The sequence below is a fragment of the Monodelphis domestica genome, chromosome 7, assembly GCF_027887165.1.
Source record: "Monodelphis domestica isolate mMonDom1 chromosome 7, mMonDom1.pri, whole genome shotgun sequence".
Classification (NCBI taxonomy): domain Eukaryota; kingdom Metazoa; phylum Chordata; class Mammalia; order Didelphimorphia; family Didelphidae; genus Monodelphis; species Monodelphis domestica.
This window is the reverse complement of record NC_077233.1, coordinates 180,011,041-180,022,069: the sequence shown is the minus strand read 5'-3', so window position 1 is coordinate 180,022,069 and position 11,029 is coordinate 180,011,041. Positions and strand designations below refer to the sequence as shown.

Genomic DNA, 11,029 nt, shown 5'->3' with positions numbered 1-11,029 from the left:
ATTATCTCTTTGGGGTACAGACCCAGCAGTGCTATAGCTGGATCAAAGGGCAGACAGTCTTTTATCGCCCTTTGGGCATAGATCCAAATTGCCCTCCAGAATGGTTGGATCAACTCACAACTCCACCAGCAATGAATTAGTGTCCCTACTTTGCCACATCCCCTCCAGCATTCATTACTTTCCATAGCTGTCATGTTATTCAATCTGCTGGGTGTGAGGTGATACCTCAGAGTTGTTTTGATTTGCATCTCTCTGATTATAAGAGATGTAGAACACTTTTTCATGTGCTTATTAATAGTTTTGATTTCTTTGGCTGAGAACTGCCTATTCATGTCCCTTGCCCATTTATCAATTGGAGAATGCTTGATTTTTTGTACAATTGATTTAGCTCTTTGTAAGTTTGAGTAATTAAACCTTTGTCAGAGGTTTTTATGAAGATTTTTTCCCAATTTGTTGCTTTCCTTCTGATTTTAGTTATATTGGTTTTGTTTGTACAAAAGCTTTTTAATTTGATGTAGTCGAAATTATTTATTTTACATTTTGTGACTCTTTCTATGTCTTGCTTGGTTTTAAAGTCTTTTCCTTCCCAAAGGTCTGACATGTATACTATTCTGTGTTTGCCTAATTTACTTATAGTTTCCTTCTTTATGTTCAAGTCATTCACCCATTTTGAATTTATCTTGGTGTAGGGTGTGAGGTATTGATCCAAACCTAATCTTTTCCCATAGTCTCTTCCAATCTTCCCAGCAGTTTTTATTGAATAGTGAATTTTTGACCCAAAAGCTGGGATCTGGGATCTTTGGGTTTATCATATATTGTCTTGCTGAGGTCCCTTGCCCCAAGTCTATTCCACTGATCCTCCTTTCTGTCTCTTAGCCAGTACCAAATTGTTTTGATGACTGCTGCTTTGTAATAGAGTTTGAGATCTGGGACTGCAAGGCCTCCTTCCTTTGTATTTTTTTTTTTTCATTATTTCCCTGGATATCCTTGATCCTTTGTTATTCCAAATGAACTTTGTTATAGTTTTTTCTAAATCAGTAAAGAAATTTTTTGGAAGTTCCATGGTTATGGCACTAAGTAGATAGATAAGTTTGGGTAGGATGGTTATTTTTACTATATTGGCTCGTCCTACCCATGAGCAGTTAATGTTTTTCCAATTGCTCAAGTCTAGTTTTAGTTGTGTGGAGAGTGTTTTGTAGTTGTGTTCATATAGTTCCTGTGTTTGTCTCGGGAGAGATTCCTAGGTATTTTATTTTGTCTAAGGTGATTTTGAATGGGATTTCTCTTTCTAGTTTTTGCTGCTGAGCTGTGTTGGAGATATATAGAAATGCTGATGACTTATGCGGGTTTATTTTATATCCTGCAACTTTGCTAAAGTTGTTGATTATTTCAATTAGCTTTTTGGTTGAATCTCTAGGATTCTTTAAGTAGACCATCATGTCATCTGCAAAGAGCGATAACTTGGTCTCCTCCTTGCCTATTTTGATGCCTTCAATTTCTTTTTGTTCTCTAATTGCTACTGCTAGTGTTCTAGTACAATGTCAAATAATAGAGGCGATAATGGGCATCCTTGTTTCACTCCTGATCTTATTGGGAATGTATCTAGTTTATCCCCATTGCAGATGATATTAGCTGATGGTTTTAGACATATACTGTTTATTATTCTTAGGAAAGGCCCTTCTATTCCTATACTTTCTAGTATTTTCAATAGAAATGAGTGTTGTATTTTGTCAAAGGCTTTTTCTGTATCTATTGAGATACTCATGTGATTTTGTTGGTTTGCTTGTTGATATGGTCAATAATGTGGATGGTTTTCCTAATATTAAACCATCCTTGCATTCCTGGTATAAATCCCACCTAACCATAATAAATGACTCTTATGATCACTTGCTGGAGTCTTTTTGCTAATATTGTATTTAAAATTTTTGCATCCATGTTCATTAAGGAGATTGGTCTATAGTTTTCTTTCTGTTTTGACCTGCCTGGCTTTGGAATCAGTACTATATTTGTGTCATAAAAGGAATTTGGTAGAACTCCTTCTTTGCAAGTTATGTCAAATAGTTTGTATAGTATTGGAATTAGTTGTTCTTTGAATGTTTGATAGAATTCACTTGGGAATCCATTTGGACCTGGGGATTTTTTCTTAGCGAGTTCTTTGATGGCATGTTTAATTTCTTTTTCTGATATGTGGTTATTTAAGTATTCTATGTCTTCTTCTGTTAATCTAGGTCATTTATATTTTTGTAAATATTCATCCATATCACCTAGACTGCCATATTTATTGCCACATAATTGGGCAAAATAGTTTTTAATGATTGCCTTAATTTCCTCTTCATTAGAAGTGAGGTCTCCCTTTTCATCTTGGATATTGTTAATTTGGTTTTCTGTTAGTGCATTTTTAAGTTATTAAGTGACATTAAAACTTAAACCTGCACCAAGACCTTTAGGATCACCTGTATAAATTCTAGACAATTATGTGGGCAGTGGATTGAGTGCAGGGACCTAGAGTCAGGAAGGTAGATCAAGCACTTTACTAGCAGTAATCCTGGGTGCCTGCTTTAATTTCTTCTTCTGCAAAATGGGAATAACAATAGCACCTACCTCCCAAAGTTGTAGTGAGGATAAAATGAGTTAAAATATATAAAACACTTTGTAAACTCTAAAGAGCTATCAGGTAGATGATTACTAAAAGTTTATAAATGGAGGGGGGTGATATTTAGATTACAACCAATGTTACTTAAATTTACAAGAATAGTTGACTAAAATGCAGAGAATTCACTATAATAACTATTTGTATTACTCCTCAGCAAGCTTGAGCACTAAAGACAACAGTGTGCTTTAATCCTTTTAAGAAAGATCAGCCTTTGTTTGGGCAGACAGCAAAAAGAAATGGCTTCAAATAGTTTTAATTTTCTAAAAGTATCAGGAGAGAAAATCATGAAGACTTAGACATACATTTGTTTCAAAGATACCCACTATTCTGGTTATTATTTGGAATTACTTTGTATTTTGATATTTGTATATTTTAATTTTTAATTTCAAGTTAGTCTAGGCATCCTATCAAAGTGAGGTATGCTTTTGTATACAAAAAGGTTAAAATGCCAACAACCTATAAGCACAAGAAGCAAGTATAATAATCATTAATATTAAATCATATCTCAATTTTGCAATTCAATGTTAATCAAAATGGATTTCCATTTACATTGTATATATCTTGTATGTATGATATTTTGGCATGTTGTCACCTTCTATTAGAATAGGAAGTGCTTAGTTCCCTCCTCCTCCCCCTCTACTAGAATGTGAGCTCCTTGAGGGCAAGGGCTGTTTTTGCCTTTTTTTGCCTCTCTGGAGCTGGGCACCAGGCCTGGCCTATAGTTAGTCCTTAATAATTGCTTGTAGACTTACCTACTTGTTTAGATGGTTCCATATGACTTTGCTTTGCTTTCCAGTCACCCTTTGCCCTGAGATCCATGAAAAGAAAACGAACTAAGTTCAGTTGCCTCTTTGATTCTTCATTACACTATCATTTTTAACTAAAAAACGTTTTTCAATTCACATACTCAATGCTCCAGAGAAATAACATAGTTTCTGCCAAGTTATGGCATTGGCACCAGGACTGTGAAATGAAATGTGTCTTGCTAAACTAATAATGATAGGGGGTCACTCCCATTGACTTTATGGGATGTACTCAATGAGTAGAGCTACCTCCCTCAGGTTGCTATTGAGGCTTTCCTAGTTTACATTCTTTTCATCTGTTCTGTTTTGTTAGCTGGACAGACTAGAAAATTTCAAGTTGCTGTGGTAGTAATATTTTACACTTAAACCAATCCCCTTCATTTGGGAAACTCAAAAAATATTTAACTGTATCAACTGAATTAAATCTGAAGGCAACCCTCTAAGCAGACCAATGACACATAGCTGATTCACATTTTCTGCAGAGCTGCTCTTCCACATCCCCTACAATTGAAAAGTAGTTTTTTTTATTTACATGAACATAATACTAGTGCAATGAAAATGGGGCAAGCTCCATCCTTTAGAAATACACTGACCTTTGCATTGGCCTTTGCTTCAGGTTTCTTTTTTCTCCAAAAATAATAGTACACATTTATGTAGCATTTCACTTTAAGCTTTGCAAATGATTTTACATATATTATTTTATTTGATCTTCACAACAACCCTGAGGTATGTGCAATTATCATTATTTTGCAAAAAAGGAAACTGAGGCTCTGAGGTAATCATGTAACTGGCCTAGAGTCACACAACCAAGTATATGAGGCAAGATTCAAACCAGGGCCTTCCTGACTTTAAGTCCAGACTCTATCTACTTTGTTTGGGCCAAAACACAGACAACAGCTAACCAATGTAAAGTATTGTAATAGGGTTAAAGAAATGAGAAACTGGAGAAAGAGAATTCCAGGAAGATTCAGAAGCCCCATCCCCTACTTCATACCCCTACTCAAACTGGAATTGAGATTCCCATTCCCATTTTCCAGTCAGTCAACAGAGGTTAAAAAAAAAGTCAGCACATATAACTAACAAAACATATCTAACTTGTTTACACACTTCCTAACTTCTATTTAATGCTTTCCTAAACCTTTTCTTTTTTTCTCCAAGAAAAAGATGTAAGATAATTAGGAACTTACCCTCTTTAATCTCTGAATCTACAGGTATCAAGGATAATTGTTTGCAACAGAAACTCAAGGCAGAACACTGGATTTTATCCATGGTGTATAGTTCAAATTCATTCAATCCTTTTATTTCTCCCCACTATTGGGTATACAAAGTCAAAAATGAAATTGCCCCAGCGTTTAAGGAGTTTGCAAGGTTGATTTGTATTTGCAAATTCTTCATTGACTTGAGAAATTCCAGAATAACAATAAATGCTGAAGCCCCAGCCCAGATTTTAGAAAATAGGTTAGGGCAGATGAAGGAAAACTAGAGAAGGGAAATTCCTTAGTGGACTGTCAATTCTTGTGGGGTAAGGGGATTTGGAGATGGGGTGCTTTGAAACAAATATGCTTAGCACTCCACTTGGAAGGCACTTAATAAATGCTTCTTAAATGGAATTGAATATTAGGATTAACCTCAGCATTCTTTCTCTGACAGATGTCCAGATGAGTGTTTTCCAAATAGATATCCTTAATGTGAAACCTACAGGTGTTTGAAGCAGGAGATCCACAAATACATTTAAAGCACAGGCTTTGCAAGTGTTTACAAAAGAAGGTAAAGTTTCCTCTCAGGCATTACCAATTTAACATTGTATTATTGTTCTCTTTGGGTTATCATTTAAATTTTTTCTTTGCTGTGTTTTTCTCAATTAGACCACATGAATGTCAAGAACCTAGAAGACAATGTAACTGCCCCCAAAGAGTTCATAATCCTGTGTCTAACCACTCTTAAAAGATTATTTTTGGTGGGAAATTGACTGAGGAAGATGAAGAATAAATCCCCAGGCAATAGGTTTTCTTCCCCCGAGCTCCTGGAGTCCGGGTGTTTGTGAATCCAGGGTGGACGGATCTGAGTTACTGTCATGCAAATTTGAGCTGATTAAAGAAATAAAGTATTGGAGAGAGTTCTATAGGGCTGGAGCAATCCGGTATTTGTGGAGGGGGGCTGTCCAATGGACTCCTAATAAGTGTAAATTAAGAATGCTTAGACTGGATATCTTATTTCCGGGGCAGTGGAGATGAAGGGCAAAACCTTGCAACTAGGGATTTAGAGACCATCTAAAGCTCTACCCCCCTTCATATTACAGAGGAGGAAACTGAGGCCCACAGTAACTCTTTCCAAGGTCGACCACAACCTTGACCCTCGGGGACCATATTCAAACTCAGGTCCCCGGCCTCCAACAGACCCAGCTCTTCTATTCACTCTTCCTCCACGCAACCTGCTGGGCTGGGAGTTGTAAGTCAGAGCCAAAGGGGGAATCGTTTGGAGGTAACTGGACAGAGAGAATGTGCGTGAGGAGTGCGTGGGGCAGAGAAGGGTTAGGTGGGATTCAGGATCCCGAGGGGGAGAGAGGGTGAGTAGGAAGTTTGGCACGCGGGATGTTAAAATCGAGGAATGAATGGGAGGGAGAGGTCCGTTCTCGGGGCAGCCCGGACGGTGGGTGGGTGGGTGGCTAGGGGGTGTCCTGAGAGGAGTCTTGAGAGGAGGCGGGAAGTTGAGTATCCCCAAGGCGGCCTCCGCCTCGGCCGCCCCCGGCCCGCGCTGCTGTTCCCGGGGCGACGGCGGCGGCGCTGCTGTTCCCTATCCTCCCCGGTTGGTTGCCTCCCTGCTCTTGGCTTGCTTTCTCCCTCCCTCCCTCCCTCCCTCGCTCACTCTCTACCTCCCTCCCTACCACCCACCCCTCTTTCGTCTCTCTCCTCCCTCCCTCCCTCCTTCTCTCTCTCTCTCTCTCTCTTCCTCTCGTCTCTCCTTCCTCTCGCTCACTTGCTCGCTCGCCCTCTCTCCCCTCTCCTGCCTCGCTCGCTCGTTCACTCGCTCGCTCTCGGGCCCCCCATGCGGATGTGACATTTCACGCCGCCGCCATTTTGAGTGGGAGCCGAGCCGCCGGAGGTGCGTCTGCTGCTCTGTCCGGACAGGAGGCGGAGGCCGCAAGGCGGAGAGTGCGGCGCAGCCGCCGCCGGATCCGCCGCCGCACCGACCCCAGAGCCCAAGTCCGGCCCGAGGCCGCTCCGCACCCAGGCCTCCCCGCTGAGGCCAAGGCCGAGGCCGCGGCCGCGTCGCTCGCCAGCCAGCCAGCCTAGCCTGCCGCCCGCCGGGGCCAGCTAGCCCCGAGCCGCCACCGCCGCCGCCCAGACTCCGGGCGGCCGCCGTGAAGGGGCTGGTGGGCCCGCGCCCCCAGTCCGGCTTACATAAGCCCGGGGCCGGCCAGAGAGCGGGGGCGGGCCCCGGCGGGAGGGACGGAGGCAGGCGCGGGAGGGAAGCCCGTCTCGGCCCGGCCCGCCGGCCTCTCCCCCGCCTCGGCCGCCGCCGCTCCCCCGCCTCGGCGCCGAGATTGGGCGAATAGCGAGCAAATACGTGCGCGTCTCCCTGCCCCCGCCACAGCCGCCGCCACCGCCGCCGCCAACCCCGGCCTCTGCCCTCCCTGCAGCCGCCGCCGCCCCCTGCCCGCCGCCGCCTGCCTCGGCCGGAGCCGACGAGGACGACGACGAGGAGGAGGCCGCCTCGACGCCGCCGCCGCCGCCGCCCAGGCTCCTCGCTGCTCCCCGCTTCCCGGGCCCGCAGCCCCGGTTCCTGGCAGCAGGCGAGGCCCAGGTCGCGGCCGACATGAACCACCAGCAGCAGCAGCAGAAAGCGGGGGAGCAGCAGCTGAGTGAGCCGGAAGACATGGAGATGGAAGGTAAGCCGCGTCTGGGGGCGACCAGGCTGGAAAAGCTGTGCGTGTGCGTGTGTGTGTGAGTGTGTCTGAGTGTGTGCTAGTGGCAGAGGTGCCCTGGGAGGGTGTTTGTTTTCCCCGGGGCCCGGTGGAGTGTGGGGGACCCAGGACAGCCCGGCTGCCGACGCGCTGCCCCTGCCGCCGCCCAGTGTTTTGGGTAGGCCTGCCGGCCCGCCCACTCTCTCTCCGTGGCCCGCGTGGGGGGTTGGGGGGGGATGCCGCTGCCTTCGGGTCTCTTTCATTGTATGGGGGAGCCTAGGGAGCCACGCGAGATGCTCGCCATCTTTAATCGGGGCACAGAACCGGACGGCGCCTGGCCGCCCGCCCACCCTCCCTCGCTGCCTGGCCCTCCTGCACTTCTTGGCAGCCCCCCTTGGCCCGCCTCCCTCGGCTCGAAAGTGGGGTCTAGGGCCGGGGTCTGCCTTGGGGGCCCCAGTCCTGGGAGAGGCTGCACAGTCATGCAGCGGAGTAGGGGGGGAGGGGGAGGCTGGGCAGGGCAGGGCCGGGCCGTGTTGTGGTGGAGAGGGGAGGGGACGTGGGGCACCAGGGACTGGGGACGGTGCCCGGCCCGAGGGCGAAGGGGCTCTCCTATTTGCGGTTAAACTTCTGCTTGAAGGGGGTTGCTGCTGTGAGGAGAATCTTTCTCAGCAGGGCACTTTGACCAACTCTGAATTGGGGGAGCTTTAGCATGGAGTTGAGGCTAGGAATCCTCTTTGGCAATTGTGGGTGCATTGTTTATCTCCTTGTAACCAGCCATAGTCTCCTTTGATGCCTCTTTTTAAAGGGAAACTATCAAGGGGTTCCCTAGCAGCTTACTTTTTCTTAACGCAAAACATTTTATCACCATACCTTATCCATTATGCAACTGGAGCAAGAAGTTGTAATAATGTCTAAGGTATCCTTAGGGCAAAACTTCAGTGATCTTGCCAAAGGAGATTTGTTTTGTTTTGATCTTAGCAGCATTATTGTAGTTAGGTTTAGGAAAGTGCTACATACATATATATGGTATTTTGTGTCGAAATTCTAGATTGAAAGGTTCAGAAAAGTGAATCACTTTTTTGAGTTACTTGGTACTTAGAAACAGTTGAGCCATAACATCGAAGATCCCCAGTGAAATATATCTAGAAAAGACGTTTCATCCCCAAAGTACATAAAACACAGAATTTCTGGACCTTTTAAGCTTTTGATTTAAGCTGATTTTTAAAAAATTATATAATTCGGACCTTTTACCCCCCCAAAATACATAAAAAAACTGAATTTCTGGACCTTTCAGCTTGACTTAGGCTGCTGATTGGGGGGTGGTGGCTATCAGCTTTAGTTTTTTTTAAAAGGCTTTTACATTTATATATAGCACAATATGAATTCATTCAGAGTTTGAAACCATATTAGTCTGGTCACACGTGGTAGCTTGGGCATGTCTCAGAAATTGTCTTGTTCCAAACCTGTTTTTAAAAGTGACTTGTATTTTCTGCACATGTCAATCACACTATTTTCTTATGGTGTGAAGTTTGTACTATGTTATAAATTCCCTTTTTACTTACATAGGTTTGTCAAGGAAATTTGCAGAAACTTGGTTTTGACATGGCAAGGTTTTTAAAAAGAAAAATACTTTGAAAACAGTATGCTTTTTCCCAAAAATCATACTATAAAGGTCATACTAAAGACAAAGTGACAGGATATTTTCATTTTAGTGACACTGGGTGAAAAGCAAAATCTCAACAGGATATGTAGTTACTAGTTTGACAAAATAGAAGAAATAAACTTTTGTTTTTAAATATTCTGAATTCCGTTTCTGAAACTTTAATGGCTTGAGGTAATACTTCTTATTGCTATTTCCCCTGTTAATGGCTCGGTAATAATTGGATACTAAATGAGAAAAGATGCCTTTTCAGATTTTAAAGAAATGAAATAAACTGCTTCATTATTTCACATATGCTGTATAGATGATAGTAGTGAATGAAGCAGAGACCATGTAGAGGACTAGATGACCAGTTTCATTGTGCCCAGAGCAGTAGCTTAGGGTAGGAATCATTCATATTTGTTTAAATTATATATAACATGTACTACTGAGGTTTTCCTTGAGTATTTTCTTTTAACACCAATAAAGGACTTCATGTCATTTTGTGTCAAGCAGCTTGTTCTAAAAAGTAGGTACTTTTCAGTTTACTTTTCAAGTGTTACTTTTTAACCATGCCCATAAGAAAACCAAAATGCTGTCACATGATATAGAATTACATCACTATTAATAGTTGGAAATATATTGAGAATTCAGAGATATGGACATTCGGTGTCAGTGTCTTGTTAGTAAATCTATCTCTGGAATTAAATTCCAGTAAACTTGAAATGCTATTCTTTAAGGTGTTACAGGGTCCTTAAGAAAGCATAGCAAATGCTAGACTTTTTTCTTTCCAGAGTTCATTTTACTGCTGTTTACTTATTCTAAATAAGTAAGAGACAAGTTCTCCAGGGATTGAGTGAAAAAGCAACTAATCTGACTTGGAATCAAAACATCTGAGGTGGGACACTACTACACTCACTAACTGGAAGGCTTGATTTTGGGGAAAGTAAGCCTCCCTGACTCACAGGTTAATTGTAGCATCATACATGGACCACCTACGGCACAGGAATTTTTTTGTTTTACTTTTTAAAAAAAGAATTTGCCTTGTAAAAACTCTAAAATGCTAATATGTGCAAGCTTCTATTAATTGGACTTTTTTTTTAAACATTTTTCCCTTGAAAAGGAATGTTTGTGTTCACAAGTCACAAAATTAACCAAAATATTGAAGGATAAATTCAAGTTTTTTACATTCTAAAAGAAGATGCTTTAAGAGTTTATAGAACTTCTTGAGGAAATTTGTTTTGGATGTTTTTCTGGGAGACTGATAACTTCGGGAGAGGGGAATTCAGTTATAAAACATCCGCAGATAGGAAGATAGAAAGTTTATCTTTCATTTAAGAAAAAAAAAATCTACTCTGCTTAGATAGTAGATGGCATATAGTAAGCACTTAATACTTTATCCATCTTTATACATGTTGGGTTTTAGGTACTTAGGAAGTCATTCTATCATCCAACAGTTGCCGAAGTATGCCTTAAGAGAGACACAACTTTATTATTATAGGACTTAACTTGGAATGGAATTGTAGATAGTTTTTCCCTTTGAGGGTTTTTCAAGGCATTGTGTGTATGGAAGGGGGTTAGAAAGAGTCACGGGTAATAAATAAATTTAGAGATGGAAGAAATCTTACAGGCTATCTAGTTAAAGTCTTTAATTTTACAGATAAAACTAAGACCCCTAGAGGTGCTTAGCATAACTTGCCTAGTTGTAGGTAACAGATCTGGGATTGGGACTCAGGACTTCTGACTATATACTATGTATACTGCCTTCCTGAAGATTGTCTGATAAGATGCTATAATCTGTACTAGTAGTATATTATTAAAACTCATGTTTGGTGTCCTTGTAAGAGGAGTCTTGCTTCTAGGAAAAGAAAGGGTCAAAGGAAATTAGATAGGTTGGTTGGCTTTCTCTATCAGTAGGGAAAGTTTAGCTGTCCATCTCAATTGTACCATGTTTCATGGAATTGAATTTTGTTCTTATTTTATTAAACTTAATATCACGCTTCTTGTTATCCTGAATTTCTAAGATAGGT

General features: G+C 42.2%; 1 protein-coding gene across 1 annotated transcript in view; it reads left to right on the top strand.

The window, feature by feature from the left end:
- Positions 1-7,212: 7,212 nt before the first annotated feature.
- Positions 7,213-11,029, top strand: part of USP7 (ubiquitin specific peptidase 7) — an 87,997-nt gene continuing 84,180 nt past the window's right edge. Inside the window, exon 1 of the mRNA XM_056806134.1 lies at positions 7,213-7,345. Coding sequence (XP_056662112.1) covers positions 7,273-7,345 — 73 coding nt within the window. The 5' untranslated portion in view covers positions 7,213-7,272. The remainder of the gene's footprint in view (positions 7,346-11,029) is intronic.